Below are 24,346 nucleotides of genomic sequence, written 5' to 3' on the forward strand. Positions count from 1 at the left end.
GATCGAGAGGTGGCTGATGGGGCAGTAATTGGCCAGATTGGATTTGTCTTGCTTTTTGTGGACAGGACACACACGGGCAACTTTGTGTAGATGCCACTGTTGTAGCTGTGCTGGAGCAGCTTGGCTGGGACACAGCATATTCTGGAGCTCAAGTCTTCAGTACTATTGCCAGGATGTTGTCAGAACCCACGGCCTTGACAGTATCTGGTGCCTTCAGCCCTTTCTTAATATCACATGCAGTAAATTGAATTGGCTGAAGATTGGCATCTGTGATGCTGGGAACTTCAGGAGGAGGCAGAGATGGATCATCCACTAGGCACTTCTGGTTTAAGATGGTTGCATTGTCTTTTGCACTGATGAGCTGGGCTCCCCCATCATTGAGGATGGGGATACCTGTGGAGCATCCTACTCCTGTTATTTGATTAATTGTCCACTACCATTCACGACTGGATATGGCAGGACAGCAGTGCTTTGATCTGACCTATTGGTTGTGGGGTGGTGGTGTTGAACACACGAGATGTGGAGAAAATGCAAGGCTGCCAAATGTATTAACTGTGTCAGAGCCAACCAAAGACTGTATTAAAGGTGGGACATTCCGAGGAAAGATCCTCTGATTAGTTTGAATTTTAGAAGCGACTTAAATACTCAATGTGAGGCTTGTAGCAGTCTGAGCACTTTATCAGCATTTTGATTCTCTGATCTTGCCACTCCTGGCATGCAAGACAAACCTTGCTTTGCAAGTTCAAAATTTCTCAAGTTTTTAAGGAGCAGCGCACTGCATTTTAAATTAATAAAACAAGTGTAGATCCCTCAAAGCTAGTTTAATTATAGAATCAAAAACACTGAAGGAGGCCATTTAGCCCATGTGCCAGTGCCAGCTGTCTGAAAGATCTATTCAATTATTTCCACTCCCATTTCCCTTCCTCCATCGCCCTGCAATTTTTTTCTCCTTTAAGTATGTACTATTCTTTTTCAAATGTCACTACTGAATCTGTTTCCACCACCCTTTTAGACAGTGCATTCCAAATCGTAAAAACTCGCTGTGTTTTTTTTTCTCTCATTTTGCCAATTATCTTAAATCTGTCTCTTCTGGTTACCAATGTGCCTGTCAGCGGTAGCAGCTTCTTCCCACTTACCCTGTCAAAATCTCTCATTATTTTAAACACAATTTATTTATTACAACTATTTAACGCTGCTATAGCCACCATCCTGGAATCTGCTCTTCATTGTTTAGTGTCAAGATTCCATATAAACTGAACAACCCAAATCTGAGCATGTTGTTCAACAAAACAATCAAGATAAAGTAGAAAGCTGATTTGCCCCTCCTGGGGGTCACTGGACCTGGATTTCTATTTGACCTGCATTTCCAGTGACAGCTATGGGTAAGACCAGAGCAGAGGGATTGCCTGCACGGAGTAGCAAGGAAGGTGGATTGATTTAGTTGCAAGCTGTAATGCATATTGCAGGTGGAAAAACACTCATTATCTAGGCTTGTACTAGTTGTTTGGGGAACTGATTGCCAACAAAATCAGTGCTTCCAGAGCAGAAGGAACTAGGGTATAATTGAAATCAATGTCCGATGTATAAAGCTGGACAATAAAGACTTTTGTACTCCCTGACCTGTTTGGAAGTCTGAGCCACAGCTTTAATCTCCGCCTTACCTCCTTACAAACAATGTCACTTTGCATACACTTCTCTCGACAAAATTGCACATGCTTTTAGAAACTGGAATTTAGCAATTGTAGAAATGTGATAATTGAGGTGAATTGGTAACAACAGCAGCTACTTGTATTTATACAGCGCTTTTAACATAATGAAACGTCCAAGTCACTTCCCAACTATGCTATAAAGCAAAATTTGATACTGAGCCACATAAGGACGTAATAGGGCAGATGGCCAGAAGCTTTGCCAAAGGAGTAGGTTTTAAGGAGCACCTTAAAGGAGGAAAGAGGCGGTAAGTTTTCCAGAGAATTCTAGAGCTTAGGGCCTTGGAAATTGAAGGGAAGACACCAATAATGGAGCAATTAAAATGGGGATGTGCTAGAGGCCAGAATTAGAGGGTCTCAGTGCTCACTCTAAGGTATGCTTCATTGCTAGAGAGTTAAAAGACCTGCCATGGTCATGTGAAATGCTGCTGCTGTCACATCATTTCCCCAGTTTCTCCATATCCCATAATGGGCGCAAGCTGTAGTGTCAGCATATTGCAAATCATAAAAGATCACTTTCCCAGTGCTACTATCCTGCCTCTCCCATTTTCAGCTCTATAAAAGTAACAAATATTTTAAAAAAAACCTATAGGGGGAAAATAAACTTGGCAGCAAAGCAAGCAATTCAATCTTACACTTTTGGCATTCAAGACCCACAAGTTTTGTTCTCATTATTTATGCCAGGAAAGCTATTTGATTGAATTGCATTAAGCTAAACTCATTGTCACATCTGTTGCCCTATACATGGTCCGCTGTGATGTAGATCAGATCAAACTCCAAGCTTGTCCTGAGGCTTCATGTCCCCTTGTAGTTTAGTTATTCAATGCAGGCATTTTTTATTGTCAGCCTGGGGCTGCAGCATCTTTGTTTACAGAGATTTAATTTAGCTTTTTAATTTTTTTCATTCCTTCCAAATTGTAAATTGAGCCAGCAAATGAAACAATCTATTGCGATGACTGTTAAGGATAGAAGGAATGCTAGAAATCACATCTGCCCTTAGGACAGATGTTAGAAATTTAACACAGATCTAACTGAGGAGAAGCAACCAGGAGAGTTGCAGCAGCTGACTTCTGTCACTGGAACACTGTGACCACTTACTCTGAATGTAATTACTGCTATGCAAATTCAGTACAGGTGCGGTGGAAGGGAGGGCATGTGACCCTAAGTGATCTGCCCTACAACTCAATGGAGATGATATAAATCTATTCTCTCTTGTGAAAGATATGAACCTGATGTTTCACCTTCTAGTGGTTTAAGGAGTTTAAAGGTCACTATACTGGGGAGTTTTCAGGCAGGTTTACTTACTGAAATAACAGCTGTTAAAATTTTTAAAGAAGGCCCAGGTCTGCTATTAAATTTATGCTCCTGCATAAGCTGGTCCAATGCAGTGTGAATTTTAGACCATCTTTAGATTACAGATGTGCTTCAATAAGAAAGATTATGTAAATTTGTGGCGCTGTGAAACCTGCACTGTTCATGCTGTTAAGAAAATTCCACAGCACCGGAGCAGCAACAACTTGCATTCCTCAGCCCAACCAACCATCTTCAGCTTTTTCATCAGTGACCTTCCCTCCATCATAAGGTCAGAAGTCGGATGTTCACTGATGATTGTACAATGTTCAGCACCGTTCGCGGCTACTCCGATACTGGAGCCAACCTTGATAATGTGCAGCAAGACCTGGACAAACATTCAGGCTGGACCTGATAAGTACATTTTTGGATAGCGCAGGTGATGGTGTCTGAGCATTTAAATGAAATTAATGTGGATTAAAAATGTGTGTAACAGATCCAAGTGACCCAGAGCCACCTCCAACCCCATTCACTCGGGCACCTTTTATATCTGTGTTGCCACTCCACTGGGTTTACACTTCATTTGGTGTCAACCTAAAACAATAAGACTACCTGCTGGAGGGAATTTCACACCACTTCCCAATCACATCTGGATTTACACTTTGCAAATCACTGACAGCAGTGTTGCAGTGTAAATGCACCCTCCATGTGTTGCGATCTGTTATGGTTTGTATGTTCATTAAACTGCCAGCTGTTGTTTAAGTTCTGATAACCTCCAAACCTAGTGATTGAATTCCTTCAAGGTAGTACTTAATGGTGCTATAATTCACAGTTATAAACAAAAGAGTAGAAATTGCTGTTGGCAGCAAGAGCACATGAATACTATTCAAACTCAGTATGCTTGAGATTGGCAATCTTTTGAACAAGGAGACCTGATCTCAATATATTAGCGGAGGCATTATCTCATTTAAAAGAGAAAAGTTATTAGCATGACTCAGTTGGAGCCATCTTGCCTCTGGATTAAAACGTTGTTGGTCCATGCCCAAGTCCAAGTCTTCACATAACTTAGGCTCATACATTAGCAGTAGTCCAATGTGGGATGTTATACATAAAAATTATACCATGGAAACATGTCGTTTAACCCAACGATCAGTAGTGCTCATTCCACATGCTGGTCAAGTTATTAAAACCCTTTCACCTTTTCCTTTAAGCACCTAACTAACCAATCCTTAAATAATAAGGAAAGCTGACTGAATCTTTGTCAATGCCACACATTGCCGGAGCAATCCCCGGAGCTATTATATGTCAGTATAAAACAAAAGTATGGCCACATCTAAAATAATGTGTGTGGTTTTGGTCACAGGATATCAAGGAGGCAGTACAGCATAGGAGAATCAAACTGATACTTAACTTGAGGCACCTTTTGTACAGGGGTAGGTCTTGTGATTGTTTACTCTAGAGCAGAGAAGGCTTCAGAGAAATGTTATTCAGACATTCAAGGTTTTTGAGGGAATAGATCAATTAAGTCTTATGTTTTTGAGATTTACAATCTCTAGAACAAGGAGACATGATCTCTAGTTTAAGGAAGGTACGTCTTAAATTTAAGCAAGAGAAGATGCAGACAGCTGAGATTTAACTATGTGGAGGTTAATAAACATGTGGAATGGACTGTGCAGGGAGATGATGAAGGTAGGTAGTGTGAAAAAGTTTGAATGATAATTGGATCGATATTTTGGGGTGTGGGTGATTGAGGACTGGCCAGATGGGCTGCAGTTTTTTTTTGGTCCCAATGTTCCTATTATATAAACACAAGTCTCTCTTTTAATTTATACAACACTTTTCACAACCCCAGGACATCCCAAAGCAGTTTTAGAGCCAGTGTGGTACTTTTTCAAGTTTAATAATGTAGGAAACATGGCAACCAATTTGAGCACAGCAATGACAATGACTAGAGCATTTGTTTTACTGATGTTGATTTGAAGAATAAACATTGACAAGAAAACTTGGGAGAACCCCCCCCCCCCCCCGGCCTCCGGCTCTTCTTTGAAATAGTGTCTTGGGATCTTCTTCATCTCCATCCATTTGAAAGGGCAGAGAGGTGCCTCAGTTTAAAGTCTCATTCGAAAGACAACACCTCTGATAGTGCTGAACTCCCTTAGTACTGCACTGGAGAGTCAATCCAGATTGTCTACTTCTGGAGTGGGACTTGAACCTTTGTTCTTCTGACTTAGGTGATAAACAGTAATTTGTACTTTGTATTTAATTGCAGTTGTATTTCAAATGTATTGATGTTGCAATGTTGATATATTTTAGGTGTTGGTAGCAGTAAGCTATGGGGGAAAATAGTCTTTATAGTACAGGATATGTGATATTCTTGTTTCACCTCAAATTGCTCCCAGCACTGCCACCACCAGTGACAAGCCTGTAACGCCCAGTAATTCACCCTAGTGTTATACAGCTCCAAGAGCACTTTGGAGAAATGATCCAAGTTTAGAAGAACAGAACTTATAATTGTACTGCTAAATGTCTTTCACAGTTCAAGTAAACACAGTTTGAACATTTTTATTACTCTTTACTGAAACCCTGACTAACATTGTTATTCTGTCACTGAGTTGCATTTTTTAAAAATTCTCCTTTCACAAGCTGTGAAGCACATGAATATCACATAGTTCAGCTCCTGTTGTTTTAAGCATTTGATTTTTCCTTTCCGCTTGATCCAGAGCAAACTGTTTATTACAGTGGTTTTTTCACTCAAATGGCAAAAGACTAAAACATCGGATTAATGTATTGGAGTATAAAACTAATTGGATAGCTCTTTGAAAGAGCTGGCACAGACACAAGGGGACAAATAGCCTCCTTCTGTGCTGTATGATTCTAAAAATTAATCCAACCTCCATCCTATGAGCTTGTAAATAACCTGTGGATGATATAAAATTATACATGCCATGTGGAGTAGCTTGCTTGAATATAATCAAAAGCTTGGTAATCTCTTTAACAGAAATTCTCGGTGAATCAGGGAGGTACGTACAGCAACTGCCATGGAATAATGTATTACAAAAACCTGTGTAACATACCAAGGTTCAACAAAAAATTGAACTTTCTTGTCACTTATTCTTGCATGGAATGTGGGTGGCACAGGAAAGGGTAGCATTTGTTGCCCATCCCTATCTGCCCTTGAGAAAGGTGGTGGTGAGCCACCATTTTGAATCACTGCAGTCCATCTGGTTCAAATTTTATGTAGCATTTTAGTACAACTAAGTGGCTTGCTGGGCCTTTGCAAATGGCAGTTAAAGTTCAGAGTTAACCACATTGCTGTGGGTCTGGAGCCACATGTAGAGCAGATCAGTTAAGGACAGCAGATTTCCTTCCCTAAAGGACACTAGTGAACCAAATGGGTTTTTATGACATTCGATGATAGCTTAACTGAGATTAGTAGTCAATTGCAGATTTATTAATTAACTCAGTTTAAAACTCCACCAACTGCCATGATAGGATTTGAACCTTTGTCCCCAGAGCATTAGCCCAGATTACTAGTGCAGTGGCAATACTAGTTCACCACGTCTACTGCACCATATGGATTAACCACAAGGCCGTAATCATTTTAGCCAGTCAAGAAGCCCTGAATGGCCTGGCAATGTCAATTTAAAAAAAAACATTAAAATCTCTTCTTCTGAAGACACCTTTTTCTTTTAAAGAATTTTGGTCCCTGATTATCGTACCCTATAGCAATATGCTCTGTTTGAGCTAGCTTTTCATTGTGAAGACTGCATCAGTGCTTCTATTCTTTGCTATCTGAATATTCGACACCTGTGAAAGAATACATAGAGACATAGAAAATTCTGCATCACAGAAGGAGGCCATTCTGCCTGTCATGTCTGTGCTGTAAATTACTTTTCTGCAGCAATCCAACAATTGTTCCATATTTCCCTCTAGCATGCCCCTGTTTTCACTTCCACAATTGTTTGAAAAAAATCTAAATATTTAATTTCTCTGTCAGAGAAAGATCTGTGTTTAGATCAGGCTTGGTGAGCTGAATCTCTTTATATCTAAATTAATAATATGCCATTTCATCAACTGTTTGAACGTGGTATAAGTTGTGCCTGCCCAGTGGGAATATAGTTACTATCACATGAATGCAAGCTCAGCACACTCCAAAAGGAGGTAAGGTACCACTGAAAATAATGGGGAAAATGGAGGTTGTCTTACAGAATGCTTTTAAAGAGAAAAGTTACAGTTTCTACTGAGTCTTTATCGAGGGCCAAAGTTCTGTTTAACTTTCTGCTTTGTTCAGTTTCTTTTGAGTTATATTTTTCTTTATGTTAACGCCGGTGATTTCTGTAAACTAAATGACTCCCTTAAACTGTGCTTGTGGAACACTTTCAAATATCAAATACTTTGAGAGAATTTTAATCAACGTGCATTTCACTCAGTTCTGATCTCATTTTAAATATTTATGTTTTCAAAAAAAAACTTTTTTGGGACAGTACATGGTGGTGAAACTGCAGCATTTGGTCAGGAGCAAATTATTGAACCCAGCCCAAAGAGATTAAATTAAACAGCACTCTGCACTCTGTTGTCAGCATATTAAAATATTAATTTTAACATTTGGTTCCCTTTGCCTGCTTGCTATCATTAACTGTTGGTCGTCAATGATAGGTGTCAGTATTCTGCTTTGGATCCATCACGGATGACCTTAATTGGTGACATTGAAGCCGACTGTAATACTCTGACTGAGGTCACGTTAATTGGAACCCATCAGAATTTGATCTAACTAGAACCTTTTAGGTTTTTTTGGTCCAGTGCCTCATAACATAAAGCATTTTCATCAAATTACATAGGCCTGTTTCTAGGCTGTACATTCTTCAGCCCAACTGGTCCATGCCGGTATTAATGCTCCACACAAGCCTCCTGTCAGCCCACGTCATCTAATCCTGTCTAATTTTCTATTCCTTTCTCCCTTGTGTGTCCAGCTTTCCTTTAAATACTACGTATCTTAGTTACTCCTTGTGGTAGCAAGCCCCGCATTCTAACCACTCTATGGGTCAAGAATGGTACATTTATCTACAGTGCCCTTGTGTGACAATCATATGTATGATTGTAGAGTTGGTGTATATGCTTCACTGGAAATAAACATGATTTTTGTAACTATAATTCTGCTTGAGAGTGGTTAAAACGTGGAACTCACTACCACAAGGAGTAATTGAGGTGAATATCATAGAAGCATTCAGGGGAATCTGGATAAGAAACAAGGAAGAAAAAATAGACGGATATCTTGATATGGGTTAGATGAAGACAGGTGGGAGGAGGCTGGTGGGGAGCATAAACACCGATTATGGAACTGCTGGACTGCATGGCCAGTTTCTGTGCTGTAATTACTTTGTAACACTCATTTGAGTAGGTGGGTTCAGTTACTGACTTGGTCTTTTCCCTTAAAGGTTACTGACTGTCTTTTTTTACCCTGTGACTGCCAGCAGTATCTACTCGTGAAATAGCACTTTCCCTAACCCTGTTAACCAGCCTGTTTTCACAGTGACCTAGGATTTGCAGCTACTGATTATAGGTATGTTCCATACAGGAAGATCCAGCAATTCATCACATATTTCCAGTCTTCCTCTATCTCTGCCATCAGTTTGCTGTGAAAATGGAGCCACTCCTCGTGCTTTTGTCATGTTTTCCAAGCGTTGATAGGGAGCCCTTGTACAGAAAAAAATCCTCTTTCCTCTGATGGGCCCTGCCCATGTTTGTAGATAGATGCTAATCCACCCATTTCCTTCTGCCTCTCCTCACAGGCAGATCCATGAGGTGCAGACTCACATGGGGCAGCTGGAGAAGGCGGACGCACAATCTATTCACTGTAAGTATTCATAATTAAGATATGTAAACAGAGCTAGCCTGGTGCCAAGGCAGTGGAGGAGGTGACGTGGGCACAAAGCTTTGCCAAAAGAAATAATGACATTGTTTTCAGTCCTGGTGGGTGGCTTATTACATCATCATCTTAGTGGTATAACCCATGCCTTGTAGAGGGACTTTACTGTTTTTTCTCAAAGTCGTTCTACATAAAGGTTTCAAATTTCTCCAGCGTACCACAAAGCCATAGTTTATCCATTGTAACTTTGAGCTCACCTATTACTTGTATTACTTCTGTCGTGATGAACAGTAGATCAGTTCATATGGATCTTGCTGGGATTACACCAGTTGTTAATCAGCCCGTACATTAACCTCCTGCCAGCCCAGGTGCAGTGGGTGGGGTGGTGGGCAAGGGAAGGGAATTATTCTCTTAAACTTTACAATTGATAGAAATATGGTGTATTGACAATCCTGTTGTCTCCTTCATAAACAGCTTAGCTGTGTGCTTGTTTCCTTATTACAACTCTTAAGTATTCATCTCTATATAGTAGAACTACTTGCCTTATCAAGCTGGCCTAGATAAGTAACAAACAAAACTAGCTTTGCTTTCAAACAAAGCCAGCACATGATTTTTTGCAATATGTTTTCTATTGGTTGTATGGCAAGGGGAAATGTTATTAGGTTATTTTCTTGCTATTGGCTACTTCCCATTGTTCAGTGTGCCTATAGTTCAAGAGCTGGGCTTTGGCTTGGCTCGAATCATATGTCTTGTTTTGTTCATACTGGTGATGGGAAAGCCAGACAGATCACAGTCTCTGCCTTTAACTTTTTTTTCACAAAACAAATGGTTTGTTATGACTTGTCTGGGAAGTGGGACTGCTCTGATGTTGGTCCAAGGTGCCTGTGCTCTGTAGGGCTTTGTGCAGGGTCCCATGATGTCACTGGAACTTCTTTACCTCAGTTCCTGATTCACTAAATGGATTTGAAGGGGGTCCTAATGTGTTTTTTATTTGAAGGGTGAAATTTTTGTCCACATCAAGGTGAGGATATCACTTCCACACTTTTCTAAATGTGCAAGTCCTTCTGGGCCTGATGCTGGGTAGATTCAATATAAATTATGACCAGTGCTCCTTGCCTAATGTGCCACTGTAACCCAAGCTCAGAAAGGTGGCACCTAATGTACCAATATGATATTTCCATTTATCCTTACTGAGGAAGGCTGGTATTTCCAGTGAATATGGACTATTACACATAATAGACTTGAGGACACTGGAAGCTGTTCAGAATATCTACACTCATTTCAGGTAAGGCCTCCAGGGCTGAAATCTGGGTTGGTCCTAAAACTAGCCTCCAGAGGTGAAAGGCTGACTTCAATGCCCAGCACATCACTTGGATAAACACAGTAGTAAGTTATGACCACCAGTTCCAAAAGTGGTATTTTACCATAATCTGGATAAAGAAAGTTTGCTGCGGGAAATCCTGATTCACAAACTGCCCAGATAGAAGTTTGTGCTTCCATTGCGTTGCCACTAGCCAATATTCCAGTATATATTTAGTCAATACCTTGCAGCATGTAGTGCTAAAACATTAGGACAGCTGCGGGTAAAATTATTCAGTAAATAAATAAATTTCAAATAATTCACATATTTACATGGTGGCAGAATTACTAGATAACATGTTAGAGAAAGACACTTTAAATTTGCAGAACATTTGCCACATGGCATTGCTGTTGGCAGCCCTATGTTGCAGTATGTCCATTCACTCCCAGGAAACCTGGTAAATGGGAACCCATTGCTTGCCTTTAGAGCAAAGCCCTTTTAAAGGATTGTGTATTTTGAAGAAAAGCAGAATTTTTTGATTTTGTTCAGAATGGCCACCTCCATGGCTTGTGGCTACAAATGTTCTATTTCTGCTTGGTTTATTTTATCCGACTCTGCTGCCTCCTGAAGTCACTAATTCCTGCTCATGTCCAGTTAACCCAGCAATGGTCACCCTTTTGTATTTTCCCTATGTAATTACTCCCAGACGATGCTGCGCTGGACATGGAGCCAGATCTTGTCCTAGCCCAATGTACATTTTTTAGCAGGAATTACAAAGCAGTGAGTAGGAACCCTGGCTGATTGTTTTTCCCCTTCTTGTTCACCTAGGACACCAGGGCCAGTTTGTAGTATCCCTTACTGCCACCCCAGGTTAAATCAGTTTAACTCAGCAGACTGGAATTGAGCCTCGTGAGCTGCACGCCTTAGCTGCAAGTTACCAACTGAGCCATTAGGGAAGCATCCTGATATTCTCTTAATTGGAGTTTGCATAATTGAGGATTTAAAGTTCATAGAATGCCTCTCTCACCATGGTTTTTCATATTTTAAAGGGCCAGTCCAGAGTGTCTTGCTATTCCATAGCAGATCTTGTGGGTATTCACAGAAAAGAAAGAGATTTGCATTAACATGGAACCTTTCACTACCTCAGGATGTCCCAATTGGCTGTAAAATGCTTTCATTAATTTTTTTTCAGTACTTTTCTTCCTACTGTTGTAATCTAGGAGATGCAGCAGCCAATTTGTGTGCAACAAGCTCCTAAACAATGTGATAATGATCAGATAATCTGTTTTTGTGATGCTGGTTAAGAGAGAATTATTGGCCAGGACACAGGAGATAACTGTACTGCTCTTCAAAATAGTGCCTGGCACCTTTAACATCAACCTCAGAGAGCAGGGATGTCTCAGTTAACGTCTTATCCAAAAGACATCAGCACTCTGTGCTACGCTGAGCATGTGCCTTGATTTTTGTGTTCGAGTTCCTGGAGTGGGACTGGAACCCACAATCTTCTGATTCTAGTGAGAGCATTACAACTGACCCATGGCTGATACTATAAATGCACAATGTTGATATACAGATGAGTTGGTGCATTAGGTGTCTACAGTATGACTTAAGGAACTTGCACAGTTCACCTATTACTTCGATTGTTTTAATGATCTGACAACTCTGTTACAACTTTAGTGGTGGAAAATGAAATCCAAGCCAGAATAGATCAGATTTTCAGCAATCTGGAGCGACTTGAAATACTGACCAGCAAAGAGCCTCCAAACAGACGGCAGAATGCCAAACTGTAAGTGTGATTGCCATTTTAATGTTCATCATTATACTCCTTTGCAGGCTTATTTATTGAGATAAATGTTGAATGTTGCACAAAAAACCTAGGTTTAAACAAACTAGGTGAAGCAGTGAGAGTTTGTGCAGTTTTTCATTGCTCAGGAAATTCCAAGGTAGTGCCCAAATCCAGTGTAACAGGATAGTTGTAGTATACTTAAAATATATACTTTTAATATATGAAACTTAATATGAAACACATTGGGACCCAGAACAGATGTCTCTGTAAACTATTTTAACCTAGTGTTTCTGATTGCCCCCCTGAGTTAAAGGATTGTAAATCCCATAGCGATGTTGTTCTTTCCATTAAATTATTCCCCTTTTGTTAATTTTTAAGCACTTAGCTATGGTCAAGAGAACTTTGTCTTTATCTGCTAACGGCCTTGGGAAATTGCATCCTAGTTTTCGTGCCATGAGTTCTGATTAAAATCTAGGATTCCAGTACTTCACTTGTGCTTGTATTAGCGATCATTCTGGTTCTGAACTCAACCCAAATCTACTCCCCAGTCCACAAGCATAAGTTTTTTAAACTGATCAAAACCAGAACAAATTAAACCATCACATCTCTGGGCTTCAGTATACTGCAAAGTTAAATCATCTCCCAGGTTGCATGATTCAGAAGGGCACAGTACGATGTTGCTTTGTCAGATTGTGCAGCACATCTGGGGCTGGTGTAATTGTGAATTCAACACTTCATTTTTCTGCCCCTCCCCATGCCTGCCCCCCCCCACCCCCTCCACCTCACTCCCACCCCATCAACCCCCAATGACTGTTGTATTGGGGCTGTACAGCTCTTTCTGAAATAGGAAATCTGGACCTGGAGGACACTTAAGGTGCACCAGATTTATGCCACCAAATAACTATAACCAAGGGACTAGTTATTTCACAAACCATATGTTTTGCTTCTTCTCCCTGGGCCCCAGTCATACATCCTTTGAATGAAGTGAGGAGTGGGCAGTGTGCACTTGCAATGACATTTCCCCTTACTGAAAATAAAAACTGTCATTAGCAATTTGGGCAGCATAACGCATGACAGATTGCCATGGCTGAAATAAGAAACCAAAGAGAAAAGTTCAGCTTGTAAATCCAAAGAAGAGTTGGTGATATGAAGAAACGAATGACTTGAATGATGTCTTGGTCCCTGAAGGTTATCTTTTAGAAGTATGATTGGGCTGTAGTAAGTTTGTTTTTGGGTTGCAGTTATGTTGCAATGTTTGCATCAATGCAAAGTCCTTTCTGGTGCACCTTGACACAAAACTAGGGTAACCCTGGAATGGGCTAAATATTTTTGAATGTTCTGAGCACATAAAGGGCATGATATAAATGCACGTTGTTACTTTTCTTTCTTTTTTCTTCTTTCTCTTTTCCGTTTCTTTATCCCTCCCATTCTCTCCTAATGATAAAGAGATTTCTAAGAGAGTGAGCCATTGTGCATCTGGATAAGCAAACTTGCATAGAGCACTAGCCTTAGAGGCATGCACAACAATAGATCTATTAAGCTACATAATTTAAAAAAAAATTGAAGGTAGCAACAAGTTTTTTTCTCTTGGGAAAAGGTTACTGCTTTCAGTTTGTGGACTGCTATAGACAAATTGGCTCCTGTATTTGCCTATGAAACAGCAGTGAATGCACTTCAGAAATGATTGGTTTTGAAGTGTCTTGGGATATCCTTAGGTTGTGAAAGGTGTTGTACAAAAGCAAATACTTTATCATAACCACTTCATGTTTGTTCATCTGCCCTCAATGGGTTCTAAAATCTTTGGGATCAGCACTCTCCTTAGGACAGGGCCTACCATATTTAGTTTTTGCACTGAAACTTATTAACTTGTGTTTTTTAAAATTTGGCATTCGACCCTCACTTTCTCTCCTCTAGCCGAGTGGACCAACTGAAATATGACTGCCAGCACCTGCAAACAGCTCTGAAGAACTTTCAGCACCGCCGCTATACCCGTGAACAACAGGATCGAGAGCGAGAGGAACTGTTGTCTCGCACGTTCACAACCAATGTAAGGAATTATTGACACTATTTAACCTTGCACACTTTTTAAAGCGTTGGTGAGACTGGTTGCTAATACATCGTACATTAAAAGAAAGCTAATGCTCTGCCTTGTGGAATGGTGGGATTTGGGTCAATGTCTGTAATGTCTCCATACACAGAGGCACAACGCAGAGGTCTGGTGGTCACCCAGAGTAAGGGAGGAGAAACCCAGGACAAGGGCAAAATACTACGGATGCTGGAAATCTGAAATAAAAACAGAAAATACTGGAAATACTCGTCAGTGGAGAGAAATAGAGTTAACATTTCATGTCTGTGACCATTTGTCAGAACTGAGGAAAGTTAGAAGTGCTTTGAGCAAGTGAAAGGGGGAGGTGTGGAAGAAGAGCAAAAGGGAATGTTTGTAATAGGGCAGAGGGCAGGACATATTAAATGACGAAGGACTTCATAATTTAAAAAGCCAAAGGGAATGGTGATGGGATAAACAAAGAAACAAAAGGAGTGTCTAGATAAGGTGTGAGTGGCAAGATAGCAGGCATCCAAATGCAAAGTAACAGGATTAAGAAAGAAACAAGAGAAGAGCTGAACCAGCAAAAAAAAAGCTAAACAAAATGGGGGCAGGCACTATGAGCAATGATCATTGTTGAACTTAGTGTTGAGTCCAGAAGGCTTTAAAATGCCCAGTCAAAAGATGAAGTCCTGTTACTGAGCTTATGTTGAGCTTCATTGGAATACTGTAGCAGACCAGGAAAAGGAAGATCCAAGTGGGAACAAGGTGGAGAATTGAAATGACAAGCGCCAAGAAGTTCAGGGTCATGCATGCATACTGAATGGAGGGGTTCCACAAAGTAGACACCCAGTCTGCGTTCAGTCTTCCGAATGTAGAGCAGCAAGTACAGTATACTAAATTGAAAGAGATGTAAGTAAATCACTGTTTCACTTGGAAGGAGTGTTTGAGGCCTATGATGGTGAAAAGTGAGGCTGCAAAAGGGCAGGTACAGCATTGCATCTCTTGCCCTTGCATGGAGAACTGCTGTAAGAAAGCGAGGAGGTGTTGGGGGTGACTGATGAGGGCAGAGGAAGTTGTATTTGGTGATGGCGGAAATAACGGAGGAGAAATCCAGGCTGCTTTGCCTTCCAGTGGAAAGTTGTAGTTTGCTGTAATGTTGCAATGGTGGTAATAACGCACAAGCCTTGTCATTTCTGAATTGCTTTGTAAGGAAGCTAAGAAACTCTTGTTAAAGTATTTTCCTTCTAGTAACTTTCATTATGATGGTATTTTTATTCAGTCGAGGCTAAGATTAGGAATTCACAATTTTTGTGACCCTGTTGCCCTTTGCTTTAATCCTTGGTTCCTGTTGATTAACAATCCAACAGAAGTAATATTGGAAAAAAATAATATTTGGTTATCATGTTGATCAGTTATCAATTGATATCTGGTTATCAGCACTGGAGTGCTGTTTTGGGCTGCAGTAGAGTGCTTCAGTTGGAGTTTGGTGACTGAGGAAGTTTGGTGAGGAGGTGCTCCTTCCCTTTTCTACCTTTCCTCAGAAAGAAGTGAGAGAGTAGGACCTGGTGAGTAAATTGGAAAAGTGTAATATTTTTCAACAAGTTGCTATACTTGGATTTAACTGAGAAGTGCCAGGAATAAGGACATTTTAGGGCCGATATAATATTGTATATCAGTAATCCAAAGTAGAATAAAGTTAACGTAAGGGAAGTAGAATTAAGACATGACAGGGCAGCTTAGTCGAGTGGAACGCGTGTCCTGTAATATGTGCGAAGTCATGGATACTACCAGTGTCCTAGATGACCACCTGTGCAGAAGTGCTGCCAGCTGCAGAAACTTGAGCTCCGGGCTTCAGAACTCGAGCGGCGACTGGATTCACTGTGGCGCATCCGTGAGGCTGAGAGCTACATGGATAGCATGTTCAGAGAGGTGGTCACACTGCAGCTTAAGGGTCTGGAGACAGAAAGAGAATGGGTGACCAGCAGGCAGTCCAAAAGAAGTAGGCAGGTATTGCAGGAGCCCCCTAGGGTCCCGCTCACAAATTGGTTTTCTGTTTTGGAAGCTGGCTCCTCAGAGGAGTGTAGTCAGAGCCAAGTTTGTGGTACCACAAGCAGCTCGGCTTCATTGGTTAGGGAAGCAGATGGACGTTTCTGTGGCTATAGTCGTGACTCCAGGATGTTATGTTGCCTCCCTGTGCCAGGGTTAAGAATGTCACAGAGTGGCTGCAGGACATTCTTCTGGGGGAGGGTGATCACCCAGAAGTCGTGGTCTGCATTGGTTCCAATGACTTAGGTAGGAAACGGGATTTGGTCCTACAATCAGAATTTAGGGAGCTAGGTAGAAACTTAGCAAGCAGGACCTCAAATGTAGTAATCTCCAGATTACACATGCCAGTGAGTACAGAAATAGGAGGATAAGGCAGATGAATGCATTGCTGGAAAGATGGTGCAGGAGGGAGGGCTTTAGATTCCTGGGACACTGGGGCTGGCTCTGGGGGAGATGGCACCTGTACGAGCCGGACGGGTTGTATCTGAAGAGAGCTGGGACTGAGTTTCTTGCGGGCTGTTTTGCTAGTGCTGTTGGAAGGGCTTTAAACTAAGTAAGCAGGGGTATGGGAACCAGGAGAGAATATTAGAGAGGAATACCAGGGTGCACAAAATACTGGGAGGGACAGATAGCACTAGTATAGAGAATAGTAAGTTAATAGAAAAAGTCAGGGTAAGGGAGAAAGTAACAAAATCTAAATCAGGGTTACTATGCATGTATGTGAATGCACGGAGTATAGTAAATAAGATTGGGGAATTACAGGCACAGATTGCCATGTGGAAATATGATGTTATGATGACAGAAACCTGGCTCAAGGAAGGGCAGAACCGGATGTTAAATATTCTCGGGTACAAGGTGTTTAGAAAAGATAGAAAAGGAGGAGGGGTGGCGGTATTGGCTAAGGAGAGCATTGCAGTGCTGGAGAAAGATTATGGTGGTTTAAGTCTATTTTAACGTGAGAATTTGAAAAGTAATATTTCACTTCCACATAAGAACATAAGAAATAGGATCAGGAGTAGGCCATTCAGCCCTTTGAGTCCACTCTTCCAATCATTGAGATCATGGCTAATCTTCTACTTCAACACCGTTTTCCTGCACTATCCCTGTATTTCTTGATGCTTTTGATATGTAGAAATCTATCGATCTCCGTGTTGAACATACCCCACGACGGAGCCTCCACAGTTCTCTGGGGCAGGTAATACCAAAGATTCACCACCCTCTGAGTGAAGAAATTCCTCCTCATCTCAGTCCCAAGTGACCTGCACCTTATTCTGAAACTGTCCCATGAAGATATGTTTCCCCAAAACCTGCATCCTGCGCTCGTCAGATGAAATACCTGGTTGACCAATTGAACTTTCATTAGCACATAAAGACACTAGTTTTAGGGTAAAATAAAAGCAAAATATTGTGGATGCTGGAGATCGGAAATAAAAACAAGAAGCGCTGGAAAAGCTCAGCAGATCTGGCACATTTGTGGATAGAGAAACAGAGTTAACATTTCAAGTCCAATATGACTCCTCTTTGGAACTAATTTTGGGGTATTGCTTAAGATCCAGTCTCCTGTTGGCCTGCCTGCTTGGACTGAGGTTGCTATAACAGCAGTACCCCAGATCTGAGCAATGCATTTCAGATTATGGCTTGTCCTGAAGCAGATCGTGTCCTAAAGGCCACTACTTTTATGATTCTTCTAAGGAAGCAAAAATGGCTGCTTTAGATCCCTATGCTATTCATTTAAGATCATAGGACAGTATGGGTACTGCAGCTTTAGGTCTCCATGTTACTTAAAGCTTTGGGCCTTATTGGGGGAGTTTGGTCAATTCTTAGTTGAGGGGACAGAAGAAAATGTCATGCTATAGTCAACTGTGCCTGAAATAAATTCAGAAAAACTTAATTCACCAGAGTTGCTGCTGCTTTACAGGAAGTTATGATGCAGCTGTGATGTCTGTGCCTTCTGAATGAAACAGGACACATGAAGAATTGCGGTTGTGCAGAAAATGTGAAAAGTAGACTAGTCTGATTGTAGAAGTTCTGTTATTTCTTCAAAGTGCATGAGAAATATTCTTTACAAGGGGCCTTTACCACATGTTATATTTGGTTTGTCTGACCATCACCTCACCCTTGCTGTGAAATTGTTGTGCTTGTTATATATGACCCGCAGCTACTTTCTAAAATGGGTGTAGGTGCTTCCCAAGCTGCTGTGTACATGTTTAGAACAGGATGACTGGGTGAAGAGTATATCCAACTGGGAAGAATGCAAGCTGCAGGCTAGATCAATGGGCTGAGATTAAAAAATGTAGCTATAGGGAGAATTCTGTATTACAATGAGATCAATGTGGAAATGAAAGTTTGGGTATCTGACAACAGCTTTAGAAACATTGGACTTGGAGGTGTGGATCAATTTTCGGTGGGAGTGACACTAAAGTAGTGGAGAAGGTAGGAAATATTGCGAATGTGAATGAAGACATTCCAAGATACACCTGGATGCCTGGCCACTTCTGCTCCATCGCTAAGACCACCTACTTCACCTGCATAATATTACCTGTGTCTACCCCTATCTAGATGCATCTGCAGCTGAAACCCTCACTCATGCCTTTATTACTTTTAGACTTGGCTATCCTAGTGATCTCCTGGTTGACCTGCCATCTTCTACTCTCCATAAAGAGCTCATTTGAAACTGCTGTGTGTATCCTAACTTGCACCAAGCTCTGTTCACTCACCACCCTTGTACTCACTAATCTACAATGACTTCTGACCTCACAATACCACAATTTTAAAACTCCTCCTCCTTGTTTTCAACTCCCATGACCATGAAATCCTCTGATCTCTGCCTTCCTTCAATTCTGGCCTCTTGCGAGTTTCCAATTTTAATAGCTTCAATATTGATGGCCATGCCTTCAGCTGATGAAACCTTAAACTTGTATTTCCTGGAATTGCCTCCCAAAGCCTTCTTCCAATCTGTATCTTTCCTTTAAGACACTGCTTCTTAACTTCTTTCCTCTTTGATCAAGCTTTCTCTCTCCTTATGTGGCTTAGTGTTTGATAAGGCCCCTGTTAAGTGCCTTAGGAAGCTTTGTACTGTTAAAAGTGCTGCATAAAGACAAGTTGTTGATGATATGGAACTTGAAGCTATGCAGGGCGCTGAGATTGTGCGCCATTAGACTCAGCCTGAATAAATAGCTGAGAATTGGGTTCTCATGGTTAATGAGATGATTAAGATCATGGTTAAGATGTAACGTTTTAAGTGAAGCCTACAAAGAATGGCACCTGTTTTTCCAGTCTTCAGCCGAAGAGAATTCTGGTTCATCATGACTTGATGCTAAGCAAGCAATTGTCAGCAAAGTTTGTGCAGTTGAGAGCATACACAGAGAAGTAAAGCTGGATTTCTGCATTGTGCCTTTGGGTGGTGATGTTGAGAGGTAGCTTGTCGGAGCTGACCATGTGAACGTTGAAGGATGTGCCTTTGGAGCTAATTTGATTGCTGTTTGGACAGGTGAAAATAGAACCGCCACAGGACATCCTATTGGAGAAGGCATCCAGTGAACCAGCAACAGAATATGCCTCTATTTACTGACACAATGCTGGAGCTAGATGGTGGTGAAGGTGGAATGATTCAATGCCACAAAAAGCTGTGGAAAGGTTGAGGGTTTAAAATCCACTGACTCAATCACAAAGGACGCCATTGACTCCTTGGACTATATTGTTCTCTGTATTGTGGTGGGGGTAGAAGACGTGGTGAGGAGAGTCTAATGAGGACTGATAGGAAGATGGGTGGGAAATTCCATGGCAATAACACTTGCCAGATGAGGCAGCCGTCAGACTGAACTGAGTGATCCAGGATAGGCTTTTTTTAAACAGGAGAATAACGACATTAGCTTTGGCAGAGGAACAATGCCATAAACAGCAGTTAGTGGATTAAGAAAAATTAGCTGAGTGATTAGCAGCTGGTTTGGGGACACTCAAGAGAGCAGGTAGTGGATCTCATCGAAGAGAGGAGTCTGATGAAAGGTTGGTGATGAGAGACTGGGGAGAAGTGTGGAGTCAGAGCTGTGTTCAGGAGCGAGCAAAAGCAGATGGGGCAACTACATGAATAGTCTGTTCTGAAGACAGGAATCCATAAGCTTCTCTCTGCATCAAAGATGAGGATTAAGATGCAAACAAGGGAGCTTGGAGTAGCTGGAGGATTTGACAGCTCAGTGCTGCTGGTAATAACTGCAAGTACTGGCATCCAGTTGTAGAAAGAATAGTAGTTTTTGTATACCTCGGAACAGCTCCATGTTGGTGAGCGAATTGTGTAATTGTTTTGCATGTCTGATTATGGGTTGTCACTAATAAGCAAATATTGGTTGGGAATGCTTCCTTTACACTGAGTGGCTAGTGTTCCTTCTCATTGGTGGTATTTGCGCCTTGCCTTTCCAGTCACAAGTTCAAGCTCTTCAGAGTTTAGATGCAATTGTTAATGATGGTTATTTTGACAGTCTGTTATGTTTAACTTATATTTGAACACTTGGGACCCATTAGTTTTTGATTACTTTGGCAACAGAATCAAATCAGTGGGTAGCACATGCAGGCTGATGCTTTCCACTGCACAAGCAATAGGACCATACAATGTTTGTTATTGAGTAAGTTGTTGAAGCTGTTTACTGTTATCTTTTGCAAAAGATAACCTGACATTAGAGGTTTTTTTAAAAATTGAGAACTAGAAAATTCAGATCCCCACTTATCTTCGTGCAATCGGGGTGCTGCTGGTTGTCTCTGTAGCTGGAGGAGGCATTCGGTTGTGAATTGAGTTGTAGCATTAGAAACAAGACCTATGAGTGTTTCCTGTCTGGTTACAGAACAACAGTTATATCTGTTGACCTGATATTCATTTCATGAGATATCAGGTGATAAAAGAACCTTGCATAAAAATGTAGAAGGGAAATCAGAATCTAAGTGTGAAATGCAGATCGTCCTGCTCGATCTCCCAATGCAGTAGTATAATAAAGTTTTGCATATCTATATTCTTTGAATTTAAATGAATGATGTATAGTAATCTGGTGGTAAAACAACAGAACATTCATGTTGTGTAATATTAATTGCTCTCCCTTTAGATAGGAGCACTTGAGAGGCTTTAAATTTTGCAACTTTGCACACCAATTAGAAAGCTAAAAGGTAATTTACAAAGTAAGATGAAATGTTGAGGTATGCAACATTTTACTAAATAAGGTGGAGCCTAATCACCGATAGGTTTGGATGCAGAAGGCCCTTCAACCTATTTGACCTTATCCTTCCAGAGTACGGACCTTGTTAAACTTCCATTAAAGCCTCAGTTTCTTAAAGGAATCTATTTTACCCCACCACCCTTCTTGTCCCAGATATTGACCGTAGTCATGTGAAGAAATGCTCTTTGGTCAGAAACCTGCTCTTCATAAACCAGAACCCAAGTCGTTTTACCTTATGCTGGCAGGAGTATCTGAAAGCATTATAACATTTATTTTCTTTATCATATACCTCAGCCCTTTGAAATGTCTCCAAATTGGGAGAGACCAGGCAAATCAAAGTATTGGTTACGGTTCATTCCTCCAACAAACTGTACAGTTTGGTTTTCACAGGAGGTCTTTCCCTATGTTTTGCAACCATTTTTCCCACCAATTCACTCCCTTTCCCTCCTTTTGAGATGTTGACTCATTGCAGGGGTACTGTTCCAATGGATACCTGGTGTCTATTGTGTGTTGTCTGAGTGACCATTCGTCATGTGTGTCTAGATATTTAATTGTTGATGTGCAGTTCAACCATGAGCCTGATACCATCCTTTGCCCACAAATATGTATTTCCAGAAGTAATTACTGACAGCAAACAAGAAATGTCATGCTCCTACCTCCACCACCATCACCATCCGTACCCCCAAAGCCACAAACAGTGAAACCAGTCTTGTTATCCTTGCCCACTGTCCTGATTGAGAACGAACTTGGTGCAGATTGGGTGTTCAGTCTGTTTTGCATAGATGACCAACTGACTGCATTAGCAAGTTGAAACACATTGAAATTCATTTAATGAAGCCTAGTCACTACAACTATAGATTTGGTTTGATTGTTTGCACTTCACACTAATGCTAAGTTGCAATATAAATCCTGATCTAACTTTGACCTGAGAGATGCAGGGAGTCTCAATCAAAACCAAAACTGGTTCACACCAGTACTATAGTTGTGGTGCAAATGCGGAATTAAACATCACACGTGCACTTTCATATGAACAAATTCAGTGAATGATTAGAGATGTGCTCTTCTTTGGTCCTGGACAGCAGCACAATGATATGAATCAAGTAGATAATAATTACCTCAATTTATAATAACAGTACAGGTCTCGTGTTTTCATATTGTTTGACAATTCATTTACATTTTAATTAATTTATTATTTCCACAATCCGTTTTTGAAAAAAGAAATATGATACCCCAATAAAGATTGAGGATAACCTGTAAACAAAATTGCCCTAATAATTGAATGTTTAAAAAAAAGTACTGAACTGTACCGTATAAACTTTATTTTATATTGATACTGAGAGGAGTCGGAGCAGGTAATGAGGACCTCCCATTTTTTGTGCAGGATGCTGACACATCAATAGCAGTAGACGAGTCCTTGCAGTTTAACACTTCTATAAGCAATGCACACAAAGGAATGGATGATCTCCTGGGGAGCGGGTCCTCTATTCTAACTGGACTGCGGGATCAGCGGATGACTCTCAAGGTGGGACAAAACAAAACATGCAGGATCTTTAAAAGGACCCTGTTATTTGTAACCTTTTTGTGTTGAATTACCTTTCGCTGACTTTTAACACAATATTTTATAGCATTTTTATTGAATAAGATTGCCAATTTGAGAAGAAGTAAAAGATAAACCAACGGGCTGGTAAGATCCCGTCAGGTTGTTCCATCCTACTCCCATTACTGACTGGTGGTATAAATCTACTGGAATTTTAAAATTTTATGGTGGTCTCCACCTTTTCAGTTCAATGTCTTGAGTCTAAACAGCAAGAGCCTTTGTGTCTAGTGATTTCCAACAAAATAATGTAGCAGTGAAATACTTCATTTTAGAAAAGCAATATTGAAGCCCTGTTGACTGCAAATTTAATGCAGCATTCATCATTTAGGAACTTGTATATAGAGGATTTATCTGATGTAAAGGAGAGGATCAAAGTAACCTCATTGTAATAATCGCAGATACATTTTTCGGAAAAATTATTTGTGGGTCATTATCTCCACACTATTCATATATAAACAAAGTGTCTTTTTTTTTTTGGCTCAAAGATCCAGATGGCCTACTCCTGCTCCTAAGTCCTATGTTCCTATATACATCTTGCACTAACGGGGCAGGATTTTTAGGTTGGTGTGCGGGTGCCATCGGTGGGCCGGGGAACGGACTTCCGACTGCAATTTCACACTGGCTGGCCAATTAACGGCCAGCAAGCAGGAAATGTGTGCTGAAATGCGCCGGGAGGAGGGCGGGCACTGACGCAAGGGTGGGTGGTGGTGGGGAGCACGGAATGAAAGCTCCCTGAAGGCAGAGAGCTGCCTCAGGGAGCTGAAGAGTTTAAAACCAATAAATAAAGATTTTAAAATCCAGAAAAAATGTTCACACATCAGAATCAGTCACCTGAACACATACATGATGAAAATTCTGTCCATACATTTTTTTTTTAATAACAGAAACTTCCTCCCGCCCTTGGATGAGGTTTCATCAAAAATGCAAAGTCTGCCTGGCTGATTTACCTGTTCATCAACCGTAAGGTTTGACGGACCACAAAAAATCGGGGACAATTGGAACTTTAATGGGCTTAATTATCCTCTTAATTTTCAATGGGCGTGCTTCTGATTTTGGTACACATGCGCGGCAACAGAAATATCGCGTGAGCGCAGGATGATCCGACTTTGTCACGTGCTATTTTACGCTCAGGCGGGTTGGGTGCACTGTCCATGATTTTCTTGTGTAATAGACTAAGTTTAATGCCCATTGTCTCAATAAGGTGAAGTGATTCTTTGTGGATTTCCTAGAATTCAACATTCTAAAAACTCTCGGATAATTTTGTAGCATTTACAAATTTGGCTGCACTTCTGATGTAAAAGTTTCATTCTTTAGAAAGGTGAGAATATTCCCACACATTTCCATCCTCAACAGCAGGATGGAAACGAAATGGCAAAACCTAAGCTTACAATCTTTTAATATAGTTAACTTTGCCATTATATTCATGTGCCACACCATGCTGTTTTCATCTGTACTTCTAAATTATTTTTCTTTTACTTAGCCCTGAAGCTTCTAGCACTGCCTTTGA

General features: G+C 40.8%; 1 protein-coding gene across 3 annotated transcripts in view; it reads left to right on the forward strand.

Annotated features, from left to right (window-relative positions):
- Window positions 1–24,346, forward strand: part of gosr2 (golgi SNAP receptor complex member 2) — a 76,492-nt gene that overhangs the window by 18,966 nt on the left and 33,180 nt on the right. Inside the window, exons 2-5 of one of the 3 annotated variants that reach the window (XM_078529822.1) lie at window positions 8,786–8,850; window positions 11,840–11,948; window positions 13,863–13,995; window positions 22,624–22,764. In XM_078529822.1, the coding sequence (XP_078385948.1) occupies window positions 8,786–8,850; window positions 11,840–11,948; window positions 13,863–13,995; window positions 22,624–22,764 (448 nt within the window). Of the gene's footprint in view, window positions 1–8,785; window positions 8,851–11,530; window positions 11,677–11,839; window positions 11,949–13,862; window positions 13,996–22,623; window positions 22,765–24,346 lie in introns of those variants that run through there. The other 2 variants (XM_078529823.1, XM_078529824.1) reach the window with 2 other exon arrangements.

Source organism: Cetorhinus maximus, chromosome 25 (genome assembly GCF_964194155.1).
Source record: "Cetorhinus maximus chromosome 25, sCetMax3.hap1.1, whole genome shotgun sequence".
In the NCBI taxonomy this organism is placed as follows: Eukaryota; Metazoa; Chordata; class Chondrichthyes; order Lamniformes; family Cetorhinidae; genus Cetorhinus; species Cetorhinus maximus.